The 19,424-nt window shown below is 53.8% G+C and overlaps 1 protein-coding gene across 2 annotated transcripts; it reads left to right on the forward strand.

Moving 5' to 3' along the window:
• Positions 1-1,839: 1,839 nt before the first annotated feature.
• Positions 1,840-18,695, forward strand: CSF1 (colony stimulating factor 1). Of its 2 annotated transcripts, none has more exons than XM_017869610.1 (8): positions 1,840-2,295; positions 3,542-3,604; positions 5,216-5,386; positions 9,567-9,714; positions 10,880-11,904; positions 12,491-12,543; positions 12,859-12,916; positions 13,777-14,032. In XM_017869610.1, exons 1-7 carry the CDS (start codon positions 2,038-2,040, stop codon positions 12,902-12,904), a joined length of 1,764 nt encoding a protein of 587 aa, XP_017725099.1. In that variant the 5' UTR covers positions 1,840-2,037; the 3' UTR covers positions 12,905-12,916; positions 13,777-14,032. The 2 variants fall into 2 exon arrangements, with proteins under 2 accessions (XP_017725099.1, XP_017725098.1); XM_017869609.1 differs by lacking the exon at positions 13,777-14,032 and adding an exon at positions 16,568-18,695 and having other exon boundaries at positions 1,844-2,295.
• Positions 18,696-19,424: the final 729 nt, after the last annotated feature.

Below are 19,424 nucleotides of genomic sequence, written 5' to 3' on the forward strand. Positions count from 1 at the left end.
GCCATAGGCAGCAAAGCAAAGCTTCAGGGCTGAAGGGGAGACCATGAGGAAAGAAGAGGAAGACAAGGGGGCTGTGTTTAGACAGGGGAAATCCAAGGGCCCGGTTCTGCCCAGTCTCTCTAGAGGCCTTGTTGAGGGGGAAGATGAAATGGAATAGGATAGGTGGCAGAGGAGGCTGGACAGCTGGACGGAGGTGTCCTAGCATCTCTGAGCCTGCAGCAGAGATTCCATCTGAGGGCTGCTCCCCAGGCAGAAGCCAGGGCGGGGGGTGGGAGGAAGAGGCAGTCAGAGGAGAGCCTGCCCAGCCAGATACAAGCCAGAGTGTTAACCCCCCACTGTCTGTCCAGATCCTCCTGAGGCAGAATGGAGGCCCCAGGTCCAGGAGTATCCCCTTTGGCCACCTTCGAAGTCAGCCTCTCATGTGGTGGCTGCACTCTCCCCACACTGATGCCGGAAATGTCACCAAAGCCAGACAGCCCTTGGGGTTAAGCATCGCTCCCACCTTGCTCTCCTCCAGGGAGGTTGTTGTCCTGAGCGGTCCCTTTCATATGCACCATTCACTCCAGACCTTGAGTGGCAGCCAGCCTGGGGTAGATACACCGTCTAGTGGCCCAGTTCCCTCCAATCATTCCTGAACCTAAGGTTCCTGAGAACCTGGGCCATTGTTCCCACCCAGGGCAACCTCCCCCACAGAGCCTGAAGTCCCCCCAGCCCGCATGACTGTCGTCATGTGCGCTGAGTGTGTGCCCTCCCTCGTGGGCACCTTCCTCATCGGCCACACACGTGCTTCCAAGGCCCCTTCTTGCACACTTTCCCTCCCTCAGATCGGCCAGGACCCTCACCGTCCCTGTGCTGAGTGGTATTAAACTATCCTCTGCCTCTTCCTTCCATGCCTCCCACCCCTCTCCTGCCATCAGCTTCTCCCCATCTTTCAAGGCCTCACTGAGGTCCCTCCTCTCTGCAGTCTCCCTGGTCACCCAGCCAGAGCTGCCTTCTCCTCCCCATAAGGGCTGGCAAGCATTTGGGCTTTTGGTGATATGTAGATTAGCACATTGTTGTGGGCTGTTTCATAGCCTGCTTGTGTTTTTCCAGTGAGCAACTTATTTGCAGTATTTGTCTCAACATCTGGATTACTGAGGCAAAACCCAGAGTCCAGGATAGTGTCAACCCTCACCCTACCCTGCCAGCATTTCCCTGAATCTGGGGGCATCAGCTGCCAGGAGGCTTAGGAGCTCTCAGGAGGTGACCTCAAGCTGGAGAAAGAAAGCCCAAGAGTCCCTCTGCTTTTGGCTGAAGAAGGAGAGACCTAGGGCCAAGGGTAGGGATGAGGAGACCTCATTGAAGAGAAGGAAGAGAGGAAGGAAGAGGAAAGACAGGGCGTCAGGAGCCAGTCCCATCACTCTGGTGCTGAGCAGCTACTGGGCGAGGTGGGTGCTGGGAGAGAAGAGGGGTCTCAGAAAACTTCCCTGCCATGATAAGAGGTGGCTGGCTGGAGGCAAAGCCTGATGGTGCTCAAATAGGCAGGTGGCAGGCAAGAGATGGCCCATTGCTGGCACTGGGGCCTCTGATTAGTCAGCTGGACTCCTTTTGAAACACACACCCAGGGCTCCAAGAGGTCTCTGGCAAGGGCTGAGTTCCAGTGAAACTGAGTTTGATCCCACAGTCTTTCCAGTGGCAGAGCCAGATCTGCATTGAACCAGGTGGGAGGAAGTGCTGGGCCCAGGGGAGCTGTCTCTGGCTTGCCATCTGAAAGCCAGTGCATGAACATGAACTTGAGGGCAGTTCAAAAAGTGCTTGGCTCAGTGTTGATGTTGCAGGGACAGAAAAAATGGGTAGATGCAAGTCCTGCCCTCGAGTTTCCTGTGTCATTAAAATTTAGACTGGTAGGCACACCATCTGTGTCACTATTAGTTCAATGTGTAGTTAGGTTTGGCTTAATCTGGGAAGGCTTCTTGTAGGTGACATTTGGGTTGTTTTCATGGTAGAACAAGGTTGTGCTGTGGCTGCTAGAAATCCTGGGAAAGCTGAATTTGAGGGATGCTGTATCCCGAGGTAAGGGGCAGAGCCTGTAGCATTGTACGTTTGAGGCCTTTGTTTTTCCGCTGTGAGCAGGGCATGGGGATAACTGGGGAGAGTGAGGGCGGGGGAGAAATGACGCCCTCTCTGTCACAGACATGGCTGGGCTCCCTGCTGTTGTTGGTCTGTCTCCTGGCGAGCAGGAGTATCACCGAGGAGGTGTCGGAGTACTGTAGCCACATGATTGGGAGTGGACACCTGCAGTCTCTGCAGCGGCTGGTGAGTGTGTGGCCATGCTGTATTCTACCTTCTCCCCACTGGGGAAATGGAGGCAGGAGCCAGGGAGCAGGTCAAAGAGAGCAGTTGCAGGCAGGAAAATAGGGCAGTGCAGGACATTGCTTGTGGTTCCCACTAGCTCCACCAGTGATATCCTTCATTAGCCTTCCCAAAGTTAGGACCTCTGGTCTCCCTAGCTCTGAAGCCCTCTCTGACTCCCCTGCAGGCAGTGGATGGGGTGGGCTTCCAGCTGCTTGCCTGGGTTAGTGATTGCCCAGGAATATCAACCACTGATTCTGAAAAGGCTTCTGAGGTCTGCTGTCCCTCAGTGGGATGCCTCCTCTGGGAAGCTAGCCCAGGCAGCCTGCTGTGTCCAGATGTTGCGTCTAGCTCCTGGACTCTCATGTGTGGCGCCAGTCTGGCATCAGAGCCCCACCCAGATTTGGAGGGGAAGTGCTCACTTAACTCCCAGCCTTCCACCCTCACTTTTCTGGCTCTTGCCCATACCCTGAGGCTGGGATGGCCTGCTCATCTAGGCCATGAAGGAGCCCGTATCTCATTCTAATCAGGCCCATAGGTGGTCCAGCCAGGCAGAATCAGGTTGCTGTCATGGCTGCCATCCTGCTCAGTGGGAATTTACCATCCCTCTGGCCAGCTAGGCAGGGTGGGGCATCACTGGCTAAGGCCAGCTCCAGGGCCCTGAGCTTGGGGCCTGTGGGCTGTGCGTTCCACCTCTTTTGCCCTAGCACTACTTCTCCTGCATATAGTTGCTGTAGCAATCCAAGGTAGACCAAGAGCCCCAGCATTCACTGAGGCTTAAAACCCAGAACTGCTGCTCTGGGGCTAAAGAGCACTTTAAGGGTATCCAGCTCCAACGCCTACAGATGTTCAGTCCCCAGAGCTTGTCCAGCCTCTGCTTGAATTCCTGCCATGACAGGGTGCTCACTACCTCCCAGGGAAGATTATATCCTATATTCACCTATAGACATTTATTTCTTAAAACAAATGGGCATTTGTCAGATTTCCTGGGGTAGCAGATGGAAGGAAAAGACTTGTTGTTCTTCTACAGCCTTCCCCTGGGCATATGGAAGGCACTGATCTTCTCCTAGACTTGACTCTGTCTTTCCACATGTGGTTGGCAGGGATGAAGTTTAAACCCCAATCCATTCAGAAGCTAAGGTCCCCGTTCTGAAGAAGGCTGAGTTGAGCTGTAGGTTACCCTGCATCATTGGCCTGCTCTCTCTTACAGATTGACAGTCAGATGGAGACCTCGTGCCAAATTACCTTTGAGTTTGTAGACCAGGAACAGTTGGTGAGTGATGGCTGTTTACAAAATCCATGCACTAGTCTGCATGCAACTCCCAGGGTGGTGTGTGTATGGGAGCATGAAGGCAGCAGAAGGCAGCAGAATGCCTAGAGCTGGAAAGGTTGAGAGTGTGAGGATCCATGGGTGCTCAACTCTGGGGTGCCAGCATCCAGGGCTCAAGTCCCCTGCCATTCCCTTCTCCTGGCTTGATATATAACAAACACTCACTAGGTACCAAGCACTTTGCTAATTTAGTTCTGACAGTACCACTATGTGGTACACAAATACTGTTTATTATCCACAGAGAGGTGAAAGGAGCATAGCTAGTAGGTGGTAGAGGCCTGATTTGAATCCAGGAAGGTTGGCTGTAGGGCTTGAGGAAAATCAGTACTTCTTCCAGGTCACATGCTTCGCTTAAGGATGTCACTTCTCTTCACTAGGCCAACCAGCAGGCAGGGAGGCAGTCCAGCCCTTCCTGGACTTGCCCCATACCCAGCAAGCCACCAAGTGCTGCTGGTTCTGCCTCTCAGCATCTCTGGGTTCTGTCTCCTCCATCCCTACCTTCACCCCTCAATCAGTTGCTTGGACAATTTCAGGAGCCTCCTAACTGGTCTCCCTGCTTCTAGTTCACTCTTCATCTTACCACTAGGGGGAATTTTCTGAAACGCCAACCTGCTGCCATTACCTCACTCTCCCAAAACCATCAGGGGCCCCATCACTCCAGAAGAAAGCCAAGGTTGTCTAGCCTGGGTTACACCAGGTCTAGCCATTCTCCACCACATAAACCTGTACACCGCCTCCCCATTCCCTGCTCCTTCCTGCCTCCCATCTTTGCACAAGCTCTTCCCAATGACAGTCATGCCTTTCCACCTGCCCCCCCGCAGTCACTATTCCACATCTGTTCATCTTTATGCCTCATGCAAAACTACCATGATATCCAGAAGTTGCCCCTGTCTCTGAGCTTCCACACACCAGACCCATATGCACCTCTATTAGTACTGGTGACCACTTCATGGTCCAAAGAATAGCCTCAGTATTTTATTCACTCACTCACTTGCTCTAGCACTCATGCCTGAAGTAGCATTTGCTAGGAACCTACTGGACTAGATGCTGGGGGTAGGAAGCTAAAGCAGAGTGGGTCTTCAAGGCAACTACCATCTCTTTAGAGAGACAAAACACAGAGGTTATCCTTTTACCCATGAGATAGTTTTTCCCCCCCCCCCCCATATCCTGGAGGATTTGAAGGGGCCATATGGTAAAAGATTTTTGTGAAAGCAAGCCAAGAGGAAGACAGGAAGAAAGGCAGGGGGAGGTTCCCTGGAGCCCACCTTCCCTATGTACATCCATCCTGATTAAAACCTCATATTCCAGAAACCCAGAGAACTCTCTAATCAGAATCCACATTTCCTTCACTCTAACCCAGTCTCCAGTAGTGCCAGATCCCAAAGACAGAGAAAGACAGGCAAGCTGAGGGCAGCTTTCTCCTCGTTGCTGGCATGATGTGGTCCCTCCCCTGGGGGAAGGGGGAGAGCAAGCTGCAACCCTCCATCTGCCTGGGGTTGGGGGTTCCCAGGCCACAATGGCCAGGCTATAAGCCCCAGGTTCCTATTTTTTCAGAAAGATCCGGTGTGCTACCTTAAGAAGGCATTTCTCCTGGTACAAGACATAATGGAGGACACCATGCGCTTCAGAGACAACACTCCCAATGCTATCGCCATTGTGCAGCTGCAGGAACTCTCTTTGAGGCTGAAGAGCTGCTTCACCAAGGATTATGAAGAGCACGACAAGGTAGGAAGCCCTGAGGCCGGGAGCACTGAGTGAGGGCAGAGGGCAGCTACAGAGGCGCCGCTTGGTCCACAGGCACAGAGGATGTTCGCTCACCTCGCCTCACGCCGTTGCTTGCTCACTCTCACTCATTTGTCATCCCACCAACCTTTACCAGGCAGGAGGCACGAGGGATCATGCTGGGCCCTGACGATGTCGTCATGAGCAAAAAATACATGGTCCCACCCCGTGCAGCTTATAGTCAAGTGTGCTTGGCAGCTGTTAAACAAACCATGACACCAGTCAATAGAATTACAAACTATAAGGACTGTTCATTCCAACAGCAAGCAGTTTTTGTGTCTCTTGTGTACCAGATACTGGAAACACCAGGAAACAGCTGTGATCAAAACAGACAAAAATCCCCACATTCCTGGAACTTATATTTGGGGGTGGTGGTAGTGGTGGTGAGACAGTTAACAAAATATGTATGTAAAATATACAATATGTAGCATGGCAATAACAGCGTTGGAGAAGAGTAAACCAGGAATGAGATGACCCGAAGGAGGCGGAGGAGTGAGCTGGGAACAAGAACCATGAAGGGCTCAGGGAGAGCAACAGGGAACTCAGACTTCCATGGAGTTGGGGAGGCAGAGACAAGGAAGGCTTCTGAGTAAGCAAATATTGATTTGAGCTCCAAAGATGAGTAAGAGTTGAAAGTGGTAAGGCTAGAAGAACATTCTGGAACAGGAAAAGCTATGCACAAAGCCCTAAGGTAAACAAACAGGAAAGTGCACATTCAGGGACCCAAAGGGTTGTAAGCATGGCCAGAACATGGGAAGTGAAGGAGGAAGAGGAGAGAAGGCAGACGCCAGATCATGTGTGGTTTTAGAGATGTGGGATTCTGTCTTAAGGGTGAGGGAAGCTGTCATGAACAGGATGTGGCTTACTCTCAGGTTGTAAGACTGACCTGGTTGCTGTGTGGAGGATAAACCACAGGGGCAGGAATGGAGGCTGGGAGACCAGCAGAAGGTGAGAGTCCAGGCTAGACACATTGGCGGCTTGGACGAGGTGGTACAGTGAAGGTGGAGGCAAATGGACTGGACATTTTCCCATGGGTTTGGGGGGGCCAGAATCAACAAGACTTGGTATGTGCAGTGGATGTGAGAAGCTGAGGGAAAGGAAAAGCCAAAGATGGTTTTTGTCTTGAGCACCTGGATATTCCAATGATGCTGAAATGGGGATGATCCATGGGCAGAGCAGGTTTGAGGGAAGACGGTTCAGTCTGGGGCACAGCAGATGTGAGGTGCTCATGAAATAGTGAGTGGAGACGTTGAGCAGGCAGCTGGGTGTGCGGGTCTTCAGTGTGACCGGCAATGCACAGATCTATGAGGCATGGGGGTTCGGCTTATCTGTGAAGCCATGGGACTGGACAGCACAGACACTGTGAGAAGAAAAGCAGGCCCAGGAACCCAGCATTTGGAGGGCAAGCAGAGGACGGCGGACTTGGCAAGGGGCAGCCTGAAGGTGGGAGGAAAAGAGGGAGAGTACAGAGTCAAGGCATTGGGTTCCAAGATGGAAAAAGGGATGGAATTTCATAAAAGAGGGTGGAGAAATCAAGCAAGGTGAGAGCTAAAATTATCCATTGGATTTGGCAATGTGTCACAGGTGCCGGATCAGGGCGAATAGAAAGGAAGTAGAGACACCACTGTGGAAGAACTTGGATCCGAATGGGGGCAGGAAAAGAGATATAGCTGGAGGGAGTATGTGATTGAGGGGGGACTTTTTGTTCTGTTTCTGTTGTCGTCATTGTTTTGAGACAGGGTCTTACTCTGTCACCCAGGCTGAAGTTTAGCGGTGCAATCACAGCTCACTGCAGCCCCAACCTCCCAGGGTCAATTGATCCTCTGACTTCAGTCTCCTGAGTAGCTGGGACAACAGGCACACCCCACTATGCCCAGCTATTTTTTGTAGAGACAGGGTTTCACCATGTTGCCCAGGCTGGTCTCAAACTCCCAGGCTCAAGCAATCTGTCTGCCTTGGCCTCCCAGAGTGCTGGGATTACAAATGTGAGTTACTGTGCCTGGCCAGGAAAACATTTTTAATAAGACAGGTACTAAATCTGTGATTTTCTAACATTAAGATTCCTAAGAATCACTTGGGGAATATGTTGAAAATGCATATTCCCAGACACACCCCTAGAGAGTCTGATATACTGGGTTTAAGAGTGGCTCCAGGGCCAGGCACGGTGGCTCATACCTCTAATCCTGGCACTTTGGGAGGCCGAGGCAGGTGGATCACCTGAGGTCAGGAGTTCAAGACCAGCCTGCCCAACAGGGTGAAACCCCATCTCTACTAAAAATACAAAAATTAGCAGGGGGTGGTGGCATATGCCTGTAATCCCAGCTACTCGGGAGGCTGAGGCAGGAGAATCGCTTGAACCAGGGTGGCGGAGGTTGCAGTGAGCCGAGATCAAAACTCCATCTAAAAAAAAAAAGTGACCGCAGGAATCTGCATCTTAAGCAGCTGTCCCACTGATGATTATGACCCCCTTGGATGTTCACCCATAGACAGGTGTGAATGCTGTGGGGCAGGCTTCAGGAGAGAGGGTGGTGAAGCTGGAGGAGCTAGCTCCCATCAAGTCTCCGGAGAAGACAGTGGGAGGGATTTGGAGCTCCTGAGGGAACTCAGAGTGAGACTCCATCTAAAAAAAAAAAAAGTTGGGCATAGTGAGGTGTGCCCAACTCATAGCCATCTCAGCTCACTGCAACCTCTGCTTCCTGGGTTCAAGTGATTCTCCTGCCTCAGCCTCCCGAGTAGCTGGGATTTCAGGCACGTGCCACCATGCCCAGCTAATTTTTTTCTTTTTAGTAAAGACAAGGTTTCACCATGTTGGTCAGGCTGATCTCGCCTGACCTCGTGATCAACCTGCCTCAACCTCCCAAAGCACTGGGATTAGAGGCATGAGCCACCGTGCCTGGCCTATCTGGTAAACATTTCTTAAGGGCCGACTGTGCACAGGCCACGGGGATGCAGCGATGCCTTCAAGGACTTCACAGCTTAGAAAAGCCCATGGTTCTTCCCTGTGAAGCTCAGTTTAAGGAAAAACTTGGTATTTGTGATTCAGTGGCAGTTAGGCCCTGGATGAAGCTGTGGGCATGCATGGCATGGCCTTGTGTGAAAGGAGAGGTGGGCCCGGGAGTGAACCCTGAGGGATAGCAGCATTTGGACATCAGGAGGAGAAGGGGAGCTTGGTAAGGAGACAGAAGGAACAGCTTGAGAGGTGGGAGAAGACTCAGGATGATGTAGCTTCTCAGAGTTCTAGTAGGTGTAGGAAGCCGGGGCCCCTTGGGCAGCACAGAAGACAGGCTGGGACCTCCTCAGCCCTTCCGCCAAGACACACCAATGCCAGCAAAGGACCCACAGACCTGGCGGCTGCCCCGTTCCCTTCTCCACACTGCAGCTCGATGATTTTTCTCAAACTCAACTCTTACCATGCCACCGCCCACCCCTAACACCCCTTCAGATGTTTTCCCTTTGCTCTGTGGACAAAACTAAAAGTTCTGGGCTTGGCCCACGAGGCCCTCAAGACCTGGCCCTTGCTAACCTCTCTCCTTTTGCATCTCTTGCCATGCTCCTCCTAGATGGTAGTGCTGCAGCCACGCCAGCCTTCTTTTAGTCTTTGGACCTTTCATGCATTTTCTTGCCTCAGGACCTTTGCACAGTCTGTTCTTGCAGCCTGGACAGCTCTCTGGAATCCCATCTCTTTCCTGGTTAACTCTTGCTCATCTTTTAGTTGATTCCTTGGGGAAATTCTCCCTGAACACTTGTTTAGTTTCCCTTGTTTCACACCATCGGATGACCCAGTACTTCTTCATAGGACTCATTGCACTTGTAACAATGTGTTAAGTCCCTACTGGACTCAGTGTCCGACTCAGCCAGGAACCACCTCTCTCTTGTTCATTGCGTGATTCCCAGGTAATTACCATATGCCTGGCACATAAACATGTGTTGAATGGGTCGGTGAATAAATGACACATCTCATAACCTCAGGACTCATTCTGCTGCAAACCAGGGGAAAGGGGAGGGAGGAAACAAAAGGGAAAAAGAAGACAGATGTGAGAAAGGCCAAGGGAATTTGACAAACAAGACGGAGACATGGGGCCAATGGTCATGCTCACAAAAGGGGGCCCTGATCTCCTTCCAGGCCTGCGTCCGAACTTTCTATGAGACACCTCTCCAGTTGCTGGAGAAGGTCAAGAATGTCTTTAATGAAACAAAGAATCTCCTTGACAAGGACTGGAATATTTTCAGCAAGAACTGCAACAACAGCTTTGCTGAATGCTCCGGCCAAGGTAAGCATGGCAGGGGCCAGGAAGTGTGTGGGGGCGGTGGTATATGGAATGGGGATTGGGAGGTGAGATGTGAAGCTGGGGGGACCCCTGGGGAGGCAGCCTGGCTGCTACTTGTGTTCTTGTATGCATGAATGTGCTTGTTCCGTGTACATATGTGGCTTCACATGCCTCTGGTCCTGGGCACATGTCTTTTCTGATATGTGTGTGCATGCACACCTACTTATGTCTGCATGCGGCAGCGTCAAGAAGGATCATGCTGGTGCCTTGAGATTAGGGAGTGGAAAAGGGAGCCTGTCTTGGGAGCCCTGTAGGTATGGAAGCTTTCCCCACTGGCTCTGCAGGCTGGCTGAACGTGTGGGGGGTTCTGTGGAGACAGCTGACACCCATCTGGGAGTCAGGGCCCTTACTCCAGGAGCTCTGCTGCGAATCACCATGATACCCTGGCTCCAGAAGTCCCCAGGATGCCTTGGGCGTTCCCTCAAGGGACAAGGCTGGATTTGAAGTCTGAGCATCATTGGAACTCCCAGGGCTGGCTCAGCTGCATACATGTGTACACTGCGTGTCCTCGTCTCTGCGTCTCATGCCACACATGCCCTCCTACGTTCAACCTTGCTTCCCAAGGCAGGGTCTAGGGCCCTGCAACCTGCCAGTGGCCAAGTCTGGTCTGGTTGCTTCAATCCCAAGGCTTCAAGACTTGGCTGCATTCTAGCCCCAGCTTGTTCCTGCCTGGGGCTGTGGCTGTGGCTGTGTGGCTCCTGGCTATGCATGAAACCAGTGTCTTTGGGGCTTGAAGTTGTCTTGTGTTGGTCTGGAAGGCAACTGTTCAACCTCCTGACCTGGCTGCTGCTCACCCCTAGCTTGGCCTGTGGCCAGTGGGTACCCTTGCATGGACTGTTCTCTTATCTTCTTTCTCCCCAACCCCCAGTGTGTGCATCTCAACCCTGTTCTTTGTCACTGCCCATGAGACCCTGCATATGGCACCTTCCCTGTGTTATGAGCACCCACTCTAGTCCCATCCTCTTCTCAGCCCCAGGGCTGAGCTAGGAGATGAGGGCCCCCCAGACTCATATTCCCCTCTTGCCCCGCTCTAGGAAAGCTGTGCTGGAGGCTAGTGACTCTATCTCCTCCCCATCTTTCTCTCTCCCTCTCTCTATGGTTCTTTCAGATGTGGTGACCAAGCCTGATTGCAACTGCCTGTACCCTAAAGCCATCCCTAGCAGTGACCCGGCCTCTGTCTCCCCTCATCAACCCCTCGCCCCCTCCATGGCCCCTATGGCTGGCTTGACCTGGGATGACTCTGAGGGAACTGAGGGCAGCTCCCTCTTGCCTGGTGAGCAGCCCCTGCGCACAGTGGATCCAGGCAGTGCCAAGCAGCGACCACCCAGGAGCACCTGCCAGAGCCTTGAGCCGCCAGAGACCCCGGTTGTCAAGGACAGCACCATCGGTGGCTCACCACAGCCTCGCCCCTCTGTCGGGGCCTTCAACCCCGGGATGGAGGATATTCTTGATTCAGCAATGGGCACTAACTGGGCCCCAGAAGAAGCCTCTGGAGAGGCCAGTGAGCTTCCCGTACCCCAAGGGACAGAGCTTTACCCCTCCAGGCCAGGAGGGGGCAGCATGCAGACAGAGCCCGCCAAACCCAACAACTTCCTCTCAGCATCTTCTCCACTCCCTGCATCAGCAAAGGGCCAACAGCTGGCAGATGTAACTGGTACCGCTTTGCCCAGGGTGGGTCCCGTGAAGCCCACTGGCCAGGACTGGAATCACATACCCCAGAAGACAGACCATCCATCTGCCCTGCTGAGAGACCCCCCGGAGCCAGGCTCTCCCAGGACCTCACCACTGCGCCCCCAAGGCCTCAGCAACCCCTCCACCCTCTCTGCTCAGCCACAGCTTTCCAGAAGCCACTCCTCGGGCAGCATGCTGCCCCTTGGGGAGCTGGAGGGCAGGAGGAGCACCAGGGATCGGAGGAGCCCCGCAGAGCCGGAAGGAGGACCAGCAAGTGAAGGGGCAGCCAGGCCCCTGGCCCGTTTTAACTCCGTTCCTTTGACTGACACAGGCCATGAGAGGCAGCGCGAGGGATCCTCCAGCCCACAGCTCCAGGAGTCTGTCTTCCACCTGCTGGTGCCCGGTGTCATCCTGGTCTTGCTGGCCGTCGGAGGCCTCTTGTTCTACAGGCGGAGGCGGCGGGTGAGCAGATCCCCATGAGGAAAAAGAGGGCGTCCCTTAGGGCAGGGCAGAGCCTGGCAGGGGTGCAGGTGAGGGGGACAGCTCGGTTGTGGCCTGAGTTCTTCAGACGCAGAGAGCTAGGGGCTGGCTCAGCACAGAGGATGAGAGGTAGAAATTGAGGATTGCTTCGAGAATTGGGAAGGCTCAAGCTATAAGGTCAATGGGAAGGGAGTGGAGCAGAAGGGAAGGGGAGAGAATATTCTTGGGCTGACAACAGGATGACATCCAGACGGGCGGGGAGCTGGAGGAGGAGAGCAATGTTGTGTGAGTGTGTCAGGGTGGACGTACACTGGGAGTTCTGCAGAGCCTGGGACAGGAGGACTGATAGGGAGCAGCCTGCAAGGGCGTGGGGAGAGGAGAGGGAACACCATCAGCAGAGAGACCTCACAAATCTCCCTTAGGCCTCTGGCTGATCCCCACTTTTGGGAAGCTGGGAGGACTCTTGCAACTCTCTCATAAATACCTGGGGCAGCCCTTACTGGGGATGGGGCCACCGTCACCCCACCCTCCCCTGGCTCCTCAGTGAGATGCTCTTTCCTGTCCTCAGAGCCGTCAAGAGCCTCAGAGAGCGGATTCTCCCTTGGAGCAGCCAGAAGGCAGGTGAGAGCTTGAGGTGGGGCTCTGGGAGGCACTGGGGGCCTGGCTTGGGATCTGTTTCCCCTCTTCGTGGTGGTGGGGCTCTCCTGCTTGCTCTGAGGAAATGGAGCTGCGAAACAGGATGGGGTAGACACGGTCTTCTCTCCTTTCCCAGATATCTGGGCTTTTTCCTGATTTCTCCTTAGAGTTAGACAGTTCTGGGTTTTTTCAATCTGAGAGGGCCTAGAGCATGTGTGGGGCTTAGGGGTAAACTTACGGGGTCCCCTTACTCCCCTGCTCCTGCTGATGTCTAATGCCAGTGCTGTGCTCTGCCTACAGCCCCCTGACTCAGGATGAGGACAGACAGGTGGAACTGCCAGTATAGAGGGATTCTAAGGTAAGATTCTGATTTTGATCTCTACTCCTAAAACTTAGCTATACCCTTTTCCAGTCACCCTCACCTGTTGGTGACACCAATTCCCCTGAGACCCCCACACTGACTCCCTTGCCTCTCTCCAGTTCCCTTTCTATACATTCCCAGCCAGGTCCAGCCACCCTCTCCTTTCCAGGTCCTCAGCTATCCCCCAGCCCCTCCATTCCATCCACCCCCGCTGAGGCCAGGGACCATTACCTCTGCACTGGGCTTCTAGGGTTGCTGCCATCTTTGACCTCAGAGCAGCTAAACCCCCCTTCTTCATATATGGCCTTTATAAGGTCTTTACCCGCCTGGGGAATCTTCAGTAGCTCTGTGTGGCAGCCACTGCAAGCCCTATATTCTTGGCTTGGCTGCCAAGACCCTCCAACAGCAGCTGCTTGCCAGATAGCCCCCACACCACCAGTTGTCCCTCCTCCCCAGCCAAGGACAGTTCTGCTTCCTTGCTTTTAGGATCATGTTGAGATAGAACCTGAGTCTTGGAAGGGCTCTCGGGGGTCATTTGGCCCTGGGTCACACCCCAAAGGGACTGCCCCTCTCCATGTCCCCAACAGGGAGCCAGCCAGCTGACTGTCACACACTCCCAGTTCCAGGCCAGCTCCCTGCCTAGCCACAGCCCATGCCATCTTCCAGTCAGACTGGGAGAAACGTCTTCCTCATGCGAGGCAAAACTGGCTTCCCTGCCCCCTCCATACTGCTCCTCCCTTCTGTTCTCATGAAAGCCCTCAGATATTTCAAGTCAGGTATCCACGTCCCCTTTGAGAATTCTCTAAGCTAAGAATGGCCAAGTCCCTCAAACGTTCCTTATATGATATGGTTTTCAGACCCCTCACCATCCTGGACACACTCGTTTGTCAATGTCCCTCTGAAAATGTGGCGCCCAGCCCCGGACACAGTACTCCAGATGTCTGACCAGCTCAGAGAGAGTACAGTGGGACTGTTACCTTCCTTGATATGGACAGTATTCTTCTATTTGTGCAGATTAAGATTGCATTAGTTTTTTTCTTAACAACTGCATCATACTGTTGTCATATGTTGAGCTTGTGGTCTATTAAAACCCCTAGTTCCGTTTCCCATAAACCTCTGTCAAGCCAGACCATCTCTACCCTGTACTTGGACAACTTAACTTTTTTAACCAAAGTGCAGTTCATATTCACCTTTGCTAAAGCCACCTTGTTGGTTTCTGCCCATCACCCGAACCTATTGAAGTTGTTTGAAATCCTAATTCTGTCATCTCTGTAGCCCTCCCATTTGTGACTCCTGCACATTGATGAGTGCCTGTTGTTGTCCTTGCCCATATTGTTGATGTAGCTGTGACCCTATTGTTCCTTACCTTTGGCCCCCGCAACCCCAGCTGGCCCACTTCTTCCCCCTCCCACCCAAGCCCACAGCCAGCCCATCAGGAAGCCTTCCTGGCTTCTCTACAACCTTCTGACTGCTTCTTTCAGTCATGCCCCTCCTGCTTTTTTGTATTTGGCTAATAGTATATCAATTTGCATTTATTTGGATGTTGTTTTCATTTTTTTAATCTTATTTTACATGTATGTGTACATTCCACATCCCTAAGATTGTAAGCCCCTTGAGGGCAGGAACTGTCTTCCACTTTTTTTGTGTTTCTTTTTCCATCCTGGGTTCTACTACAGAGAAGGCCTCTCCACATTTGCCAAACATGAAATAAATATTGACTGACTGGCTTCAGGGCTGACTCACGGACTGACCCTGGCCAGCTGTCTCTAACTGACCAGCCTCTAGCTGACCAGTTAACCAGCTAACTGACTGACTCTGACTGACTGGCTGACCAGCTGGCTGGGTGAATGACTAACCAACCAACTATCTTGGTAACTGGCCAGCTGTTGCTTGGGGAGCCCATTGAGCAACTGACTAGCTGATTTCCTGACTAATTGGCTGGTTGGCTGACTAGCTGGGGGGGCCGAGTCAAGTTTCCAGTCACATTCTTTACCAAGTATAAGCCAGAGCCGCAGGGCTCTCCCATGTGTGGAGTGACAGGTCTGGGCCCCCTTCTAGAGAGATAGGGAATTTGGCAAATGCTCAAAACCAGGGGAACCTATTTAGACAAGAGCCAGCAGTAACAACATACCTAGAATCCTGGGGTCTACCTTGTCAGTGGGGTGGGCTAAGATGGGTGAGTGGATCAGCTGGGGCACTGGCAAGACTATGAAATGACCCAGGCTTCCTCAGAACTGGTGGCTGGTGGCTCAGTGCCACAACACCCTTCCCACTGGTCGCCTGTCCCCCAAACCCCTCGCCACGGTCTTGGCCCTCTGTCCCATCCCTCTACATGCCCACCCTCCTTTCCCCACTTGCTTATTCTCAGGCCCGTCCCAAGCTTTCATTTTCCTCCCTTCAAGATTGGAGAGGGAACCCGGGGCAAGGGGCTACATCCAGATCCCACTTGGCCCAGCAGGTCCAGCCCTAAGGTGGTCTCCAGGCCAGGCACCAGTGGCCTTGGAGAGATTGAGTGCCAGCCCCTAGACTGACTGCTGCTCTGATGGAAGAATTGAGAGAGGGAAACATAGAGGCAGAGACTGAGATAGGGACTCAGAGCCACAGAAAATGCAGACACCAGCACCTCAGCCCTAAGCAGCTAGGAGATGGGGCAGCAGGCTGGAACTTGCCCACTGGGTCCTTCTCCCCTCCTGGGCCTTAGCTGGGCCTGTGGCCTGGCTGTACCCATCATGGCTCATGTCCAGTTTATGGTTCCCCTTCTTTCCCTCTAGAGCATGGGAATGGGCAAGGAGCCAGAGGCTGTGGTTCCATCTTCCCTCCTTACCCAGTAGGGCCTATGGATGTTAGGGAGGGAGGCTCCACACAAGGTCCAAAGTCAAACTGTTGGATGGGGTCCAGGGGATTTCTGCTCTGGGAACAAAGCGTCCTGAGGATGCTGGGCAAGGGGACAAGGATGGGGGTGGAGCAGGAGAGGACAAGGCCCTGACTCCCATGGATGATGCAGGAGGCAAGGCCCTCGGCCCATCCAGGAGGGGCTGGGTTGCTTAGGGGTCAGCATGCCAAATGGCAGTGTGGGAATTTCCTTGTCCCGGCACTACCTCTAGACTTTTCCTCTCTGGGGCAAGTTCTTCCTCTTCAGCTAGCTCTGCCCTACTGTCTTGAACATCATATGTGATGCCCCTCTGATGAATGCTGTGGAGGTGGAAATGAAAGATTCTTCTTTGCTAGTGTTAGCAGGAATCACCTTTTGTTCACTGGGCCAAGGCCATTGAGATGACCTTGCCTGAGGAGGGGTCCAAAGACATTCAAGTGCCCGCTTTGCTCCTCATCAAAGCCCTCTGCTTGAGGAGTAACCCCTCTTCCCAGCCCTGCCCAGACCTCTCCTGGGCCCCGTTATCTTCCACTGAGGCCCTGATTCCCCAGAAGGAGATAGGAGGTGAGGCCAGTTTGGCCAGAGGCCTGGGCTGGTGCCAGAGAAAGCCGCCTGGTCTCTCTGTGGTGTCTGGAAAGGCTAGGGAAGGGAGGAAAGGAAGTCCCGCCTGCAACACCGCCAACAGCCCACAGGAATGCCACACCTCCCAACCCATGTCCTCAACGACCCTCCCCACACTCCCACTCTGCTGACTAGCCTTTCCTTCTCTCCCACAGCTGGACGCACAGGACAGTCTCTCCGTGGGAGGAGACATTATGGGGCGTCCACCACCACCCCTCCCCGGCCATCCTCCTGGAATGTGGTCTGCCCTCCACCAGAGGACCGGACCAGAGCAGCCAGGCTAGGGCCCCTCTGTCACAACCTGCAGACCATTGACTGAGAGAGGCCAGAGGATGCTCCCCATGCTGCCACTATTTATTGTGAGCCCTGGAGGCTCCCATGTGCTTGAGGAAGGCCGGCGAGCCCGGCTCAGGACCCTCTTTCCTCAGGGGCTGCACCCTCCTCTCCCTCCCCTCCATGCCAGCACCCAGGCCAGGGACCCATCAGCCTGTGGTTTGTGGGAAAGTAGGGTGGACGTTGAGGAGTGAAAGAACCCTGCACCCAGAGGGCCCGCCTGGTGCCAAGGGATCCCAGCCTGGACAGGCATGGACCTGTCTCCAGAGAGAGGAGCCTGAAGTTCACGGGGCGGGACAGCGTCGGCTTGATTTCCCGTAAAGGTGTCAGCCTGAGAGACAGGAAGAGGAGGCCTCTGGACCTGCTGGTCTGCACTGACAGCCTGAAGGGTCTACACCCTCGGCTCACCCAAGTGCCCTGTGCTGGTTGCCAGGCACAGAGGGGAGGCCAGCCCTGCCCTCAGGACCTGCCCGACCTGCCAGTGATGCCAAGAGGGGGATCAAGCACTGGCCTCTGCCTCTCCTCCTTCCAGCACCTGCCAGAGTTTATCCGAGAGGCCAAGCAGAGGCTCCCCTCATGAAGGAAGCCATTGCACTGTGAACACTGTACCAGCCTGCTGAACAGCCTGCCCCCGTCCATCCATGAGCCAGCATCCATCCGTCCTCCACTCTCCAGCCTCTCCCCAGCCTCCTGCACTGAGCTGGCCTCACCAGTCGACTGAGGGAGCCCCTCAGCCCTGACCTTCTCCTGACCTGGCCTTTGACTCCCCGGGGTGGAGTGGGGTGGGAGAACCTCCTGGGCTGCCAGCCAGAGCTGGTCTTTAGGCTGTGTTGTTTGCCCAGGTTTCTGCATCTTGCACTTTGACATTCCCAAGAGGGAAGGAACTAGTGGGAGAGAGCCAGGGAGGGGAGGGCACAGACAGAGAGGCTGCAGGGCGAGCTCTGACTGAAGATGGGCCTTTGAAATATAGGTATGCCCCTGAGGTTGGGGGAGGGTCTGCACTCCCAAACCCCAGCCCAGTGTCCTTTCCCTGCTGCTGACAGGAACCTGGAGCTGAGCAGGTTATCCCTGTCAGGAGCCGTGGGCTGGGCTGCATCTCAGCTCCACCTGCATGGCACCCAGCTCCCGTCCACTTCTCACCCTTCTTTCCTCCTGACCTTGGTTGGCAGTGATAACCTCCAACTCTCACCCACCCGTCTACCATCACCTCTAACCAGGCGAGCCAGGGTGGAAGAGCAATCAGGAGAGCCAGGCCTCAGCTTCCAATGCTTGGAGGGCCTCCACCTCGTGGCCAGCCCATGGTGGTGGCTCTGAGGCCTAGGCAACAGGCGACAGGGCTGCCAGTTGCCCCTGGGTTCCTTTGTGCTGCTGTGTGCCTCCTCCTGCTGCCCTGGGTCCTCCACTGAGAGACCCTACCCTACCTGGCCACTGGGCCCGTGACTTTCCCTTCGTGCCCAGGAAAGTGAGGGTCTGCTGGCCCCACCTCCCCTGTCCTGATGCTGACAGCTAAGGGAAGGGCAGTGAACTTGCATATGGGGCTTAGCCTTCTAGTCACAGCCTCTATATTTGATGCTAGAAAACACATATTTTAAAATGGAAGAAAAAAAAACAAAAAAAAAAGGCATTCCCCCTTCATCCCCCTACCTTAAACATATAATATTTTAAAGGTCAAAAAAGCAATCCAACCCACTGCAGAAGCTCTTTGTGAGCACTTGGTGGCATCAGAGCAGGAGGAGCCCCAGAGCCGCCTCTGGTGTCCCCCCCAGGCTACCTGCTCAGGAACCCCTTCTGTTCTCTGAGAAGTCGAGAGAGGACATTGGCTCACGCACTGTGAGATTTTGTTTTTATACTTGGAAGTGGTGAATTATTTTATATAAAGTCATTTAAATATCTATTTAAAAGATAGGAAGCTGCTTATATATTTAATAATAAAAGAAGTGCACAAGCTGCCATGTGAGTCGTGGGAAAGTTGCTTTTGGGGTGTGGGTGGCAAACATCAGGGTGGGTGGGCAGCAGTTGCTGGATGAACCCCAGCTCAGAGAACCTTTTTCCACAAAACACAGGGGAGGAAGGTTCTCTCCAAGTTTCAGTCTTGTTACCAAAACCTCCTGTATTATTGCTGTCCCAAACACATTCATCTGCATATCTGGTCGTATTGGGCAGAAAGTGGCCAACCCCCAGGCCTGGTCACCAGCCCCTGCTCCTGCCCAGCCTAGGAAAATGGCTGGTTGGGCTCTGTCCAAGGACCCCGGGGGCCTGTGAGGATAAGGCTCCTTGACCGTTGAGCCCTGCTGACCAGGGCAGAGGGAGCTGGCTAGGTCCTTGCAGGCTCTGAGGTGAATGAGTCCTGTTTCCAGGCTGGGAAGTGAGTGTGTTTAGCGGGGGAGAGTCAGGAGTCTGCGTGAGGACCCTTGTTCGGGCTTGACCTTCCTACTGGAGCTGGAGAGGAGACTGAGGGTGTGGCTTTCCATGGGGAGAGGGGCGTTAGGCAGGGCCAGAGGAATTGAAGGCCCAAACATACACCCTGGGCAAAGCTATGACAAGAGGGACCTCCCAATCCCTGAGGGTGTGGTAGACAGCTTTGGATTAGTGATTCCCAACGCTGGCTTCCAGGAGAATCACCTGGGTTGTTTTTTTAAAAAAAAAAAAAAATCTGATCCCCTGAGCCCCAACCTAGAT

This window comes from Rhinopithecus bieti, unplaced genomic scaffold (genome assembly GCF_001698545.2).
Source record: "Rhinopithecus bieti isolate Rb0 unplaced genomic scaffold, ASM169854v2 scaffold_3040, whole genome shotgun sequence".
NCBI lineage: Eukaryota > Metazoa > Chordata > Mammalia > Primates > Cercopithecidae > Rhinopithecus > Rhinopithecus bieti.

Excerpts from the sequence above, each read along its gene's own strand:
- CSF1 (XM_017869610.1), top strand. The coding sequence starts at position 2,038 with ATGCTGTATCCCGAGGTAAGGGGCAGAGCCTGTAGCATTGTACGTTTG. Across the intron at positions 3,605-5,215 it reads TTGTAGACCAGGAACAGTTG|AAAGATCCGGTGTGCTACCT; the intron begins GTGAGTGATGGC and ends CTATTTTTTCAG. Across the intron at positions 12,544-12,858 it reads TTGGAGCAGCCAGAAGGCAG|CCCCCTGACTCAGGATGAGG; the intron begins GTGAGAGCTTGA and ends CTCTGCCTACAG.